This window comes from Hemibagrus wyckioides, linkage group LG25 (genome assembly GCF_019097595.1).
Source record: "Hemibagrus wyckioides isolate EC202008001 linkage group LG25, SWU_Hwy_1.0, whole genome shotgun sequence".
NCBI classification, from domain to species: Eukaryota; Metazoa; Chordata; class Actinopteri; order Siluriformes; family Bagridae; genus Hemibagrus; species Hemibagrus wyckioides.
The window spans coordinates 7343007-7357939 of NC_080734.1; the positions used below are offsets into that span (position 1 = coordinate 7343007).

The 14933-nt window shown below is 39.6% G+C and overlaps 1 protein-coding gene and 2 non-coding genes across 5 annotated transcripts in view; 2 read left to right on the plus strand and 1 right to left on the minus strand.

Annotated features, from left to right (window-relative positions):
• Window positions 1-10969, minus strand: part of reps1 (RALBP1 associated Eps domain containing 1) — a 24425-nt gene extending 13456 nt beyond the window's left edge. For 2 of the 3 annotated variants that reach the window (XM_058378765.1, XM_058378763.1), the window contains exons 1-7: window positions 10299-10969; window positions 5625-5748; window positions 3752-3945; window positions 2557-2713; window positions 1554-1678; window positions 460-622; window positions 297-360 (exon numbers count right to left, since the gene is read on the minus strand). In XM_058378765.1, the coding sequence (XP_058234748.1) occupies window positions 297-360; window positions 460-622; window positions 1554-1678; window positions 2557-2713; window positions 3752-3945; window positions 5625-5748; window positions 10299-10451 (980 nt within the window). In that variant the 5' untranslated portion in view covers window positions 10452-10969. The remainder of the gene's footprint in view (window positions 1-296; window positions 361-459; window positions 623-1553; window positions 1679-2556; window positions 2714-3751; window positions 3946-5624; window positions 5749-10298) is intronic. The other variant, XM_058378764.1, reaches the window with a different exon arrangement.
• A 618-nt stretch (window positions 10970-11587) lies between these two features.
• On the plus strand, window positions 11588-11670 carry trnal-cag (transfer RNA leucine (anticodon CAG)). Its single transcript has one exon. It is a non-coding gene; the product is annotated as a tRNA-Leu (tRNA).
• A 2703-nt stretch (window positions 11671-14373) lies between these two features.
• On the plus strand, window positions 14374-14456 carry trnal-cag (transfer RNA leucine (anticodon CAG)). Its single transcript has one exon. It is a non-coding gene; the product is annotated as a tRNA-Leu (tRNA).
• The last annotated feature ends 477 nt before the right edge of the window (window positions 14457-14933 follow it).

A 14933-nucleotide genomic window follows, 5' to 3' on the forward strand; every position in this document is an offset into this window, starting at 1 on the left:
ACTGGATGCAGTGAATTGGTCTTAAGAAGAACATAAAGCTGAATGAAGACCAATACAGTTTTAATCATTATTATATTAATAAAAAAATCTCTCCTAAGTGACCTCAAGGTTACAAACCTATGCCACATCTTCATTATCATCCTAAACTGATAGGAAAATAGTAAAAATGAAGAAAACTCTTCACTGAGCAGGTATGCCCAACATTTTGACTGGCAGTGTATGTTTGTTTTTGAACAAGCTTAAGCAAGGTCACTGAAGGCGAACACAAACATACTAATCTCAGTAAAGCAGCTTACCAAATGTGAGACAATTCTAAAATAGGCAGCTTTGACTTCGTAAAAAACTCCTTTGCAGCAGAACCTGTAAAAAAATAAATAAAAATAAAACAAATGAAAGAAATATGAATGAAAATCAAGCGTATGTATATAAATAAAAGTGGCAAAGGTTTATCCTACTTACCCGGGATAAAACCTGTCAGATCAGGTTGGATAGTTTTAAACTGATTAATGTAATACTGTCTTTGCTCATCTGTGATTTTCCAGGGATCGTCATAACCACTGGCCTGTCTTTGGATCTCGTTTGTAGTAGCAGCAGATGCCGCTGTTCGTACTGTTGTGCTCTCCTACAACACACAACGGCACACACAGCAGCATTTAGAAACAGGCAACAACAAAAAAAAAATGCACCTTCAAACATCAAACATTTGTGGATATCTGATCCTTACACTCCTATCTGCTTTCTGGACATCCCTTTTCAGATTTAGTCCACTCTTAGCTGTTAAGACAACCTCCACCCTAGGCTTTCCACTAGATTTTTGAGCATGGCTGTGGGGATTTGTGATCTTTCAGCCAGTATTACAGAGCTCAGGATGATATTTGGTGAAGAGGCCTGGAGGACCATCAGCATTCCAGTTTATCCTAAAGGTGTTGAGGTCAGGGCTCTGTGCAGGACACTATAGAGTTTTTCCATATCTTCATGCACGAGAGCATAATCATACTGGCACAGGTTTGGGTCTCCCAGTTTCAGTGAAGGGAAACTGTAATGCTACAGCATACTAATACATCCTAGACATCTGCGTGCCATGAACTTTGTAGAAGATGGTGTATGAGGTTAACCAAGCTCACAGCTACTGTATAAACAAGCAAAATATTTCCTCGAAATGTCTTTCCAGTTTGTCAATTTGTCTTTGCATACCATTTTATGAAATGACAGTACAACTGCAAAGGTACGTACAGAAGCCCTAGTGTTTTGGTAATGAGAAGTAAACATAGTAGAACTCTAGGTTCAAATCAAATGACGAGGGCAATGATATGAACTGTTGTACATGTAAACATTCTCTCGGCTCCCATGGATACTTGCTTTGTTTGCTGCAGGCATCGGTAATGGATTTAACTGTGTGTGAGCTCGACAAATATTAAAACAGGCCTGTGCTTACGCCATCACAGAAAATGCTTTATAAACAGAAGCTTTATTAGCAGCGTCCATAACCGGCTTAGAAAACAAAATGGCTATTGAGATGGGCCACAGGTTGAGAGATGTGGACGGTGCAGTACCTGACCAGAAGAGGGATGCATTGCTGGAAGTGTGCTGGAGGGAGGTGTGTCTGTAAAACTGACCCAGTTTTCCTGAACGGGAGGAGGAGAGTGGGCAGACCACATCCCGTCACCTGCTACTGGACCTTTATTAGTGAAAAGTGTTGAGAGAGGGCAAGGGATGAGGAAGCAGGGGTTAGATATCTAACACTTTCGAAGTGAATAATAAAATCTGAAGTAGATTTTCAATGCGCTCCAGAATCCTGTAACCTGTTTCATATTTTTCTTATTATTGGTTTGAATTGTTCTGAATGGTATGTTTTTATCTGCTTATATATTTTATATAGTCATTACCTACTTTGTGCAAGTCAACAAAACCATCTGTCACATTTTTTTTTTATTGTTATTAATAACAGGAATAAAATTTTAATGTTTGTTTTTAATGAAGGGTGCCATTAATTCTGGAGGACATTATATACATTTATAACAGATAACAATCCCTGACCATCATGACACTGCAGCTGATTAGATTAGCTGGCTCTTCATACTCTATGTGTACAGAGCATGCTTGGAATTTTATTTTTGCAAATGCATCCAGCAGAAAAACCTCCAAAAGGAGAAGCTGCTCGGTGTCAAATGCAGACTCGTTCACAGAAAATACAATGTGGCTCACGAAAACAAATAAAAAGAGTGATGGGTGCCAAGGCGGATAATATATCCAGCGTTCGGAACTGTGTTACTTAAATACAATAATGTTGAGAAAGAATCCAGCTTTTGGGTTCTTTCACATTCTATAAAATGACAACCGTTCAATACTGTGAAGAGTTCACATATCCACAAGAGGAAGTGACTCAGCCATCTTATAATAAAATAGATTCCCCTTTTTTTCCCTGCAAAACAGGTCACATGATTAGCCTTTCCTACAAGGGTGAGTCAACTGAAATGGTATATTAGAGAAAGTTAATTACATTATTGACTCTATTAAGCTGCAGATTTAATTTGTTCATGAAAATGAATGATGTACCCGGTTGTGCTTCTCTGAACGGTGGCCAAACGGCTCCTGCCACCGCGGCCTGTCGGTCCACAGTGCCACCGCTGGGTTGGCGCTTGTGCTTCCTCCACGCGGGAGGTGAGGTGGGCGGAGACTGGTGGGGGGACACTACGGGAGACGTGGTGTCTGGCTGGGGTCAGAAAACATGGAACATAGATAATTTTCACATTAAAACTTTCCAATATGGTATAACCTCAAACTGTAAAGACATCCTAAATCTTTATGACCGTACCCAATAAAATGTAGAAGTAGCATAACTAGGTACAACTAATAAACATTAAAGGTTAAAACCAAGCGTACAGACAACAAAGACACGATGGACCGTTTATACATAAACAGTTTCATGCTTTGGCAGTCTATATTAATAAAATAATACACAAATCAGACCTGAGCTGATGAACATGAAACTATGGGATAAGATTCAAGATGGCTGTTACGAAAGTAGGTCTTTCAGTTTGAGTTAAGATAATCTTTAAGATTCACCAAGATCTTTGGAATAAGTGCGAAAATGTAGACATAGATTTAGATTCTTAATGAACAAACCAGAGAAGACATAGGAAAGAAAACGACAGAAGGAAGAAGCTTGAGAGGAACCAGACACAAGTGGGAAGTCATCCTCTTCGAAGGGACAGCAGACGAGGGCTTATAAATCATTATAATATATGCATTATAGTAAACATATAAGTACATATGTGTATGCAAACTAGCACACCATCTTAATGAAACACTGACTGAAATCTACATTAAATTCAGACAGCAAAACAAAAGGCAAGCTACAGACATAATGTGCTGAGTTACTGAAAATCCTTCAAAGGCTAAATATATCTGCTTTTAAACTGATTCATAAACCAGAGCTGGATTTATTCAGTCCCTCTAGTATTTCACTGAGGTTTTTGGTGATTGTTGTGGCCAAAAATGCATGATTTTGCTGTGGCTTTTTTGCCCCCAAAAATTTGCAATGCAACTTGTAATGCAAGCTCCTTAGGATATCGTGACATTTGCTTGATTTTGCATTCATTTCTGAGATCATAATATCACAAAATTCTGGATGGACTAAAAGCATAAAAGCATGCTTTTAAAATGCTTTTAAAAGCTTTTAAATGCTTTTAAACTTTTAAATGCTTATAAAAGCATTTATGATGCAAGGTGTTGAGAGCGGTGCACTGACCTGGGGATCAACAGGAGGTGCACAGGGCTGGATCACTTCATGCGTGGACACTTTTTTGGTCGGGACTCGGCCCGGGGGTCTGGGGATGACGCTGGAATACGGCCCCTGGTTCTCCGTGTCTGGGTACACAGATGCGTGTCTGGCCTCCTGTTCGTTCTTACCCACCACAAAGCGAGGAAGGGGCAAGTCTTTGACTGTAATGTGAAACACAGACACACATTTAGTTACAAAAAACATGTAGTGATAAGCTTTGGATAGTGATAAGCGAGTGTGAGCGTTTGGTCTGCGCAGGAAAGCGCAGATCAGTGTGGGGCTTTGAGCTTTGATTCCTTTTCCACTCCAGAAAAACAAACCACATATTCACAAAATTTCAGAGCACTTCTTAACAAAAAAGTTAATTCAGTTGCACAAACTAAATGCTTTTACCCATGTGAAGCTTAAGTGTGCTGTCCAACTCGAAGTTTATTTATCACAAAAGCTAACAGAGTAAGCTAAAACAGTGAAGCTACCAAAAATATGTATGATGAACTAGAAAATAAAGACTAAAAGAAATGAATGGGGAGAAAATGACTGTCTAGTGATATGCTGTAGTCGACTAGAAATCCTAACTTTCCCAGTTATAAAATTGGGACAATCTCCTAAACCCTGATTTTAGTAGAGACAAAATACAATATTTTATAATTAACTTAAATTGTCTTTGTATTATTTGTTCGTCCGAGTCAAAATTATCATGCTTAATACAACACACATTTAATTTCCAAGTACAAGTTGTAAAAGTATGACAGTCCCATAACTGAGGATTTTTGAAAGACACCGATGAAGACTTAAATAAAAGTTCTTCTAAATTTTCCTGATTCACAAATGAGCTTGGTTCCATGTGAATGAATCGAGTTGCATGATTTTATTGCGCATGTTCAAAGCCCTGGAACAGACCCGAAAACCGGACACACACCCAAGTTTAAACCCGGAGCTATGAGCTGTTAACATTGCCCACTATAAACAATAAAATCAAGCTTTTATGTATGTTATGTAAACTATACAATATTTGTTTTTGTCTTAAAGCTGACGGATCACATATTCCCATTTTTCAGTGTGCACTATGGCAAAAAAAAAAAAAATTGTTCCCGAGTATTGTTTGCTCCAGATGCGACTACAAAAGCACAATGTTTGGATAATTCATCAGGCTTCAAAACCAACCTGACACTGAGCAGGTTTATCCAACAGCATATGTTGCATTAGTAACTCAGCAGGGCCTTACAATTATCTTTATTTGTGGATGAACAGAAATTAGCCAGACTTGGCCCATGAACCAGAACCATGCATCATTACATGCATGGCAAATTTTGAATTAGTGAACAGCATCTTTTTCTACCTTTAAATAAAGAAAACCTACATTCGAGTACTAGCAAGAACCTTGATGCTGCAGAATAAAATGTTTTTATAAAACTGAGCTCTGCATTATGGCCTTCTTTACTGCAATTTCCTGTTGACTCATTTTCTATTCTCTTACATTATCTTCAGGCCTACAAGGGATGCCCTTATTTCCTGCTTGTTTTTTTTTTCCTTTTTAAATCTCTGTCCATTTTTATTCATCCTTCATCTATGAAACCAGTCATTTCCTGCTCTTTAATACAGGAGCTTTTGGACTGGCAACTAAGAATACTGGAGACTGTGCAGACTTTAGGATTTTGCAAACAGAAAGAGCTTGAACAGCGTGTTCAATAAATCTTTACTTGGAATTAAATAAAAGGGTCATTTATTTGCTTTGCTGTGTGCTAAATAAAACTGTCATCCACAAAGATTGAGGCATTTATCTTTTTTTTTTTTTTTGTCCCATATACATGACATTTACAACAGGTCTGCTTTTGCTTACCACTGTTTAGGCTCTCGACGCGAAGCGGCAGTCCAGACTGGGCTATTGCAATAAGCTTCAATGCAATGTAGAACTGACTCCTACCAAAGTGGCCAAGACGGGTCGCACCACACAGTTCGGTAATCTGAAACAATAAGAAGAGGTCAGAAATTCTGCTGTCAGAATACTTCAACCATTAACAAAGAAGTGACCATGACTAAGCAGATCTGTGGGGTTACTAAGTAAGGGATAATGTGTGTTATTTTGTCTGCTATTTTTAAGGTCAGTTTTGTAACAAAGAGAGAGTGTAAATGTAATTCTGCCCATCTCTAATCATAAAGCTCAAACGCGAAAAGGTCTACACCCCAAACAGACCCACCGCTCTGCATACGGGTTTGTATACAACTTTGGCAAGCGTCCTTGTTCAGCCTACTGGATCCTCGATGCTGAAATGATGAGGGTGCGAAACTCCTCATCTGATGACTCATCACAAAACGGGGTTTTGGCTTTGCGTGTTTCGCAAGTGTGCAAGTCAGGCCACAGGGTTTGTGGCCTTGATTTGACTTCTGAGAAGTTAGTAGCACAAAAACTCTATCAACACTAAGCACATGCCCTATCTAAAACAATGAGTTAAGATGTTAAAAAACATGTTTACATTATGTCGTTTGGAAACTGTTGTGCAAACAGCTACAATGATAAAAAAAAGTACTTTAAGTGAAAGTACACAAGAATAAAAAACATGCATTTTAATTTCTATTGTCCGTTTTATCCCTGGTGAAGAAAGATTTACGGTTTTTATGTTTTCAATATTTCATTTTCACTTTCAGTAGAAAAAACAGAGATGTAAAGTGTGTGTGTGTGTGTGTGCGTGGATTGCCAGCACCCCTGAAGAACCCAATGACGCTAGCTAGCAATGACAAATAGAAAAAATACTACACTATATTGGCGAAGGTTTTGGGACACCCCTCCAAATCATTGTTTTTTAGGGGTTGAGCTTGACCCCTTAGTTTCAGTGAAAGGAACACTTAATGCTTCAACATACCAAGACATTTTGGACAATTTCATGCTCCCAACTTTGTGGGAACAGTTTGGGGATGACCCCTTCCTCTTCCAACATGACTGTACACCGGTGCACAAAGCAAGGTCCATAAAGACATAGATGAGCGAGTCCTGACCTCATCCCAGAGTCAGACCTCTTCGTCAAACATCACTGCCTGACCTCACAAATGTGCTTCTAGAGGAATGGTCAAAAATTCCCATAAACACACTCCTAAACCTTGTGGAAATCCTTCCAAACGTTCCTTTCACTGGAACTAAGGAGCCATGCCAAACCCCTGAAAAACAACACCTGAATTCAATGTTTCAGAGGGGTGTCCCAAAACTTTTGCCAATATAGTGTATGTATTTGTTTATCATTTGCATGTTCAATCAAGTGAAATTATTGCACAAAATGACAATATGCAATTGATAGTGGTCAAATCTTTTTATGACTTACGATTACAAACAAACCAACAGGGCTATACTTATAATTGTCTTCTTATTTCACTAAGAAATGCATCACTGTCCACTTTTCTGCAGGTCACCATGTAAGACCTCTGTGTATCAACTGATATTGATCTGACATTTTTCTAATAACCAAGAACATTTAAGAGACACAAGGGAGAAATGCTTTAAGCCTTGTATTCTATTCATTAATCTCTCACCCTCAAAGCTTCTTTTGTATATTTAAATCCCCTGAGTAAGCAAATATTTCTTACAGATCAATGAGTAAACAACTGTTACTTTAAGAGTCTTAGATTTGACTTCTGATCTTCTTAAATATTAAATATATCAGCCACAACATTATGAGCACTGAGAGGTGACGTGAATAAGACTGATGATCTCCTCATCATGGCACCTGTTAGTGGGTGGGATATATTTGGCAGCAAGTGAACATTATGTCCTCAAAGTTGACGTGTTAGAAGCAGGAAAAATGGACACGCGTTAGGATTTGAGCGAGTTTGACAAGGACCAAATTGTGATGGCTAGACCACTGGATCAGAGCATCTCCAAAACTGCAGCTCTTGCGGGGTGTTCCCGGTCTGCAGTGGTCAGTATCTATCAAAAGTGGTCTAAAGAAGGAACAGTGGTGAACCGGTGACAGGGTCATGGGCAGCCAAGGCTCAGTGATGCATGTGGGGAGTGAAGGCTGACGTGTGTTCTGATCCAACAGACGAGCTACTGTTGCTCAAAATACTGAAGAAGTTAATGCTGGTTCTGATAGAAAGGTGTCAGAATACACAGTGCATGACGGGTCAGAACTGTTTTGGCAGCAAAAGGGAGACCAACACCAAATATTAGGCAGGTCGTCATAATGTTAAGCCTGATCGATATAGCTAGCTGTCTATTCAGATTTTCCACCATATGTATAAAAGAAAATGCATAAAAGAAAATAAATTCTCTAATTAGCACTCAGCTCACTCACTTTCACACTGGATCTCATCCCAGTTCCTAGATTAACCCCTTCCCTCTTCTTTTTTTCCCTTTTAAACACATTATACTGTTGTTCCCTCTGTAACACACCCACTATAACTCAGAAATAAGCTGTTAATTAGCTGATTAGCTGAAGCAGGCATGCTAGAGCAGGGAAAACACTAAAACCTGCAGGACAGAGAAAAGCTGGTCTTTAAGACAGTGTGTGTTGTCTTGTTTTGTCAATTTTGTACCACTCATGGCATAAATAATGTCAGTAAATCAGACTGCAACAATATATGCATCTCATGCAGCATGTCAGACCTGTATCCAGCTCCATCAATCATTCTCAAGGTACATCTGTAGTGACCCAAACACCTTGTTTTATAATAGCACTTTTACATCGTTGAAATAATAAAATCTATGTAGGATATATACTGTCAGACATATGTAAACAATAAAATTCTTATACACCAGTAACGTGCTACTAAACCTAACAAAAGTACACACACAACCACAACACAAGCAACCAGCTGCAAATATCATTTAGTGAAACGATCCTGCATTACAGTTCTGTCATAAAGAACATTCACCAAAAGTCTCCGGACACCTGAATATCACACCTATATGTGTGCCTTTCCCAAAGGGCTGCAGATGAATATCTAGAATGTCTTTGTATACCGTTGTAGAAAAACATATTTTGAGGTCAGACTAAAATTTTTGTAACATACATTGCTCTTTGCTTAATTATTTACATATCCCAGCTCTCACCACCAAATGATGATCAAATCAGGCAGTAATCAGGAAGTGTGAACTAGCTGACAGTCGTGGGTTGACTCTGGGGATCTTTCTCCCATTCGATGCTTTGTTTATGAGCATCACCTCTAGGCTTTTGTATCGTCACACCTTCAAGGCCTGCCCACTCAAGGCTTATGTGCCTTTTCACTGGACCTGATGACTATAGCGCCACTGCACTGTGCTTCGGTGGTCTGGTCTGCTTTGGTGAATTCACAGCACTGTATAATTTCCCTACACTGGCCTAAGACCTGTTCCAGCATGACAACGCCCCTCTGTACAAAGCGAGCTCCATGAAGACATGGAATACTAAGTGTCCTGCACAGAGCACTGCTCCATAGTGTCCTGCAGAGAGCCCTGCCAGCTTTGGGATGAAGTGAACATCAGGTCTCCTCACCCAACATCAGTGCCTGATCTCACTAATGCTCTTTTGGCTGAAAGGGGCAAATCCCCACAGCCACACTCTAGTGAAAAGCTTTCCAAGTAGAATGGAGGTTATTACAACCGCAACATGGTGTCTAAATCTGAATGGGATGATGGTCAGATATCTATATAGAGTATAATGTTGTGCCAGAAGTGATGCTGAGGTACAACAAAGAATAAAATACGGTTTCACATCATTGTTTGCTTCCAGAATATACAAGAAAGAAAGTATTTGAAATATAAACTGTGCAACTTATGCTGTATGATATGCAGAGTGCCCGAAAAGTCAGGAACCAATCAGAGTTAAACTACACATACATGAGCGTGTATTCATTACTGATTAAGTATTCATGATAGAGATTTTTTCCATTACAGATAAAAACAGCGCTCTTTTGTACTCTCTCTGGGTTTTTGAATGCCACGTTGAGTATAATTAAAAATAGTGATATAGATGGACATCACAGAACAATATATGATGATCTACCCTGGGCGGCTGGAAGGAAATACAACACGTATAACTAGACAAAATGATCTGATCTCAGCATTGCTGTACAGATACCAAAAATCATACTTCCTACAAATAACAATGAAAGGATTGCCTTTCACTCCTCATACGTAATAATACTGCTGCACAGTTCTACTGCAGAACTAAAAATCGTTAAACATACCGTTTATCGAAGTATCGCGATATGACGTTCTTTGCCATATCGCCCGTTCTATTAACAGGTCGTGTTCAAAAGTAATGGCACACAACAGCAGGCTAGCTAATGAACTAACTTTGCAAGGGAACACACCCTCTATCAGTCAGGCATCCCGGCTAACCCCGTGATGCCTTTTAATAGCTTGTACCTAAAATCACGCAATTTTCACCCGCACAAACATGACTGAAAATATCTGTTTGGACCTACAGAACATATTGCACTGTTAAAACACACACACACATACATATATATTTATATACACACAGCTTGTATTGCGGCGCAGCTTGCGTAGCTCATAACATACACACCGCTATAGCTGAGTTACCTGCAGCACCACGTCGTTGGAGAGCTGGGCCGCCCGGAACAGCTCCAGAACCTTGCCGTTGGAGGCCACTTTCTTCGTGTTGTCCACGTCGCAGTACACGAACAAATCCGAGTAGTATTTCTGCTCGACGTCGCTCAGCGTCAAACTCTCCATTGTGGCATATAGGCTAAGTTATTAGCGACGAAGCTAACGCTTAGCTGGCTAGACAGCAATATACCCCCAGACTGCTAGCGTCAACCTGCGAAAATAAAGCGGCTAGCCGAGGCTCAAGCGTGTCCCTTAGCTATACCTTCCCCCCCCGCAGTGTGCTGTGTGAAATGACAGGGAAAAGAGCCAAAGGTTTTCACGACTGCAGCCTACCGCTCAGTGCCAAAGCTGTAAGGTTAGCTTCCTTGCTAACGCAGGTAAAGTTACAAGTAATAAGTTAGCTAGCTTAGCGAGCTTATATCCGTGGCCGCACTTCGCTTTAAGCCACGGGATAGCTCTCTGTGCCTTTGAAACTCTCTGTCGTCGTGCCTTCGGCGACTGAAACGACGTGGTGTGTTAAATCCGCAGAAGGTGTGTGTGTGTGTGCCGTGGAGTAAAGTTTTCAGGCTCTCCAGACTCCCTCCCTCACATAGACAGACGGCGCCGCCATTCCTGCACCCGTGACGTCATCGGACAGGCTCTAGCGCGTGTCTACGCGATGGCGGAAAGACCCGGATGTTCAAGGCAATTATAATTTAACGCGACTTCAGCGTGCGTTCGCGGTATCAAGGGTTGTTTATGTTTGGTTTGCTTTTGTTTAGTGTAAAAACGACTGATTATACTCGTGCAAAGGAAAGGTTGCGTGCAAAAGGAAAACGTGAACATATATTTTACTGTATATATATATATATATATATATATATATATATATATATATATATATATATAACATACAGATTTCCTGAATAGTCTTTTTTTTCTGTCATGTATAACTATTCAAGTGTTATTAACACATTATACATCTTATAAATGTATGTACTTTCTAAAATCTGTTTGCTAATTTGGGTTAATATAATATAAAGCCATGCAAAAATCCAAACTTGCAATCTGTGGAATTAAAAGCAAATCAACCATTTGATTTTAGAGGGTTTTGACGAGGTTCTGGCAACCCTAAAAGTGACGCCTCTGTTGCATTCTGGGTAATGCATGTAATTCTTCCAAGGCTCTTTTTATGTTTAACCAATCTGAATGTCTGAAGTACGTTGACGTTTATAAAATCACATAAATCACAGAAAAATGTTTATTTTTGGCGTTGTTTATTAGTCAGGATGGCCGAGCGGTCTAAGGCGCTGCGTTCAGGTCGCAGTCTCCCCTGGAGGCGTGGGTTCGAATCCCACTTCTGACAATGTGATCCTTTTCAAGCACCTTGTGCTTAGAAGATGAGTACACACTACTCACAAAAAGTTAAGGCTTTTCGTCTTTCGGGTGATATTTCAGGATGCACCTAAAATGCACTATAACCTTTACAGGTGAACTTAATTTGACCTTCTCTACACTTTTGAACACTTGATCAACAGTACCTCGCCATTATGAGGCTTCAAACAGGATGTTCTCAGAGGGAAGTGGCCACTGAGCTTAGCGTGTCGCAGAGTGTCATCAGCAGGTTGCGACAGAGATACAAAGAGACTGGAAGAGTCACAGAAAGGCATAGAAGTGGACGTCCTTTGGCCACATCCCATGTTGATGACCTCTTCATTGTGAACAGTGCCCTGTGGAACCGGATGATGAATGCCACTCAACTCCAGGCACATTTAAGGGAGATGAGAGGCACCTAAGTGTCACGTCAGACCATTCGAAACTGTTTACATCAGCGTGGTCTGCGTGCTAGACGACCTGCATGGGTACCTGACCATACCACCAGGCACAGGCTTCATCATCTTGCATGGGCTAGCTGGACGAGGGACCAGTGTGCCTCAGTGCTGTTCTCTGATGAAAGTCGATTCACGTTGAGCAGAAATGATGGCCACCAATGATGTTGGAGATGTCAAGGAGAGCACTATGCATCAGCCACTGTTGTGGTGGTGTTACAGTCTGGGCAGGTGTGTCTACTCAATACAGAACTGCCCTCATCTTGTGAATGGTACAGTGACAAGCCAATACTACCTGAATAACATCATCAATTCAGTCATTGTGCCCCTGCATGAACAACACAGGCCTAATTTCATCTTCATGGACGACAATGCTCCAGCTCATTGAGGTCACATTATTAGGGAACGGCTGCTGGAGGCTGGGGTACCTCAAATGGAGTGGCCTGCACTTTCTCCAGACCTGAATCCCATAGAAAACCTATGGGATCAGCTGAGTCGCCGTGTAGAGGCTCGTAACCTCATAACCCAGAACCTTAACGACCTGAGGGCCGCCCTTCAAGAAGAGTGGAATGCCATGCCTCAGCAGACAATAAGTCGACTCGTTAACAGCATGAGACGTCACTGTCAAGCTGTAATTAATGGTCAAGGGCACATGACAAATTATTGAGACATTGACATTTTTTGTTGTGGTATACCCACCACTGTTGTTGGCTTTTGTTTCAATAAATTGTTTGAGATGAGGAAATCACCATTGCATACTTCTACTTAAATGCCCTACTTTTATGATATAATATCACTGTAGCGTGAACTTTTTTACATTTTCCATAAACTTCACCCAAAAGCCAAATATCCTTAACTTTTTGTGAGTAGTGTATATCTGAACTGTATGAAATGGTGGTGTAAGCAAGAACATTTCAGTTCCATTCAAAAATTGAGATCCACCGGGTTTTGAACAAAATGTGAATAAAGAAAAAAAACTGAGACATTTATTTTAAATTTCTGTATCATAAACAGTTGACTGAATCATAAACACAAAAAAACAAATGAGTTGACTGAATCATAAACAGTTTTTATTGAATAAATGATCTCTATGACCTGAGTAAAATGATTGACTCAAATATTATGGGCTCTATAGCAGAAATAGGCTCCAAATCAGCAAAAATGTCTGTTATATAATGAACTCTATAAGGTATCACATGTGTTGGTTGGAACTGTTAAGTTATCGGTGGCTTCAGAACTTCAGATCTCACTGGCCCTTATCACGTCACCAACATGTACACTGTCTATATACTCTATTCTATTTCGCTTGCACGGATTAGTACATTTGATGTTTAACCGGTGTAACTGCATTACATTCATAATTATAAAATCATGTAGGCACAGGTCTAGAGCTTCACTTAATATTCACATATTATTCAGACATCAGAATTTGGCAAAAGTATGATCTTATTGACCAGCATGGTTGCTGATTTGACTTGAGTGTTTCAGAAACTCCTGGATTACTTTTCAGAAAAAGCTTAACCATCTTGAATAATGCGCACTGACATGTAAAAACAGTTGTATGAAAACATCTTCTGCTGTATTGCATAATAATGTCAATTATGTAGGCATTTTGTGTATGACTTGCTTGCTAATAATGTGACTAGATAGATAGATAGATAGATAGATAGATAGATAGATAGATAGATAGATAGATAGATAGATAGATAGATAGATAATGTACACTTTATTATTCGGTACACTTCATTATACTGAGATTTTTTTTTGTACTTTAAATGTCAATATTTCCTATAGATCAGTACTATCTGCACTTCAGCATTTTTCATGTTTCAGTATTCTACTCTCATCATTCCTAGATACTAGACAGTGTACAATATATAACAAAAACTAATGAAGGAGTGAGTGCTTTTCAGAATTTGTGTAAGTAATAATACATACAATAAAAACAGATTTTTAAAATATAGAAAATAAGTGTGAATGCTTCTGTCGAGTACTGAAAAGTAAATGACGTTTTGGAGCAGCCAAAAATAAAGCCTGTGAATGAACATCAGGTATCAGGCGTTCTTGGAATGTACGCCCTCTCTCGGCTGTGTTGGCTTACTACACATGACCACAGCTGTGGTTTTATCTCGGTAACAAGTGTCTTATACATCATTAAGTACAAGGATGAGTAAATATATTTTATTTTATCGGACAATTTAAGCAAAGCTGCTGTTCACTATAATCAGTTTTTGCACGTAGTCAGGATGGCCGAGCGGTCTAAGGCGCTGCGTTCAGGTCGCAGTCTCCCCTGGAGGCGTGGGTTCGAATCCCACTTCTGACAGCAAACTTTTCTAACGACAGCCAAAAGTTCACAAAAGAATATAAATTCTAAGAAAACACAATGAATGTTGGGGCACCTGAGATAATACATCGACGTATCTGGCATGATTTCTCCTTCTTCACATCAATTTTAACTTAATTTAAACCTGATCGAGTAATCCAATGTTCTTTTAAATCTTAAAAAGGAGGATCATTGAGGGGCTCAGTAAAAAAAATATTTACTTCAAATGACACCCCATCTTGATTAAAGGCTGTGAATTAAAATAGTATTTCATCAGTGAGCTACTGAAAACATATTAATTTTTAAAAGTAAAACCTCTTCTGTATTATCCCCTTGGTTGAATGAAAAACAGTCAACAGACTTTGAACAAAATTGCTTGTTTGCATGAATAAAAGTAAAAAAAAGAGTAACAAATCAAAAAGTAGATGATCAGAGGCAGCACCCACGGACCTGGCAACCCAGTTACAGTTAGGCTTG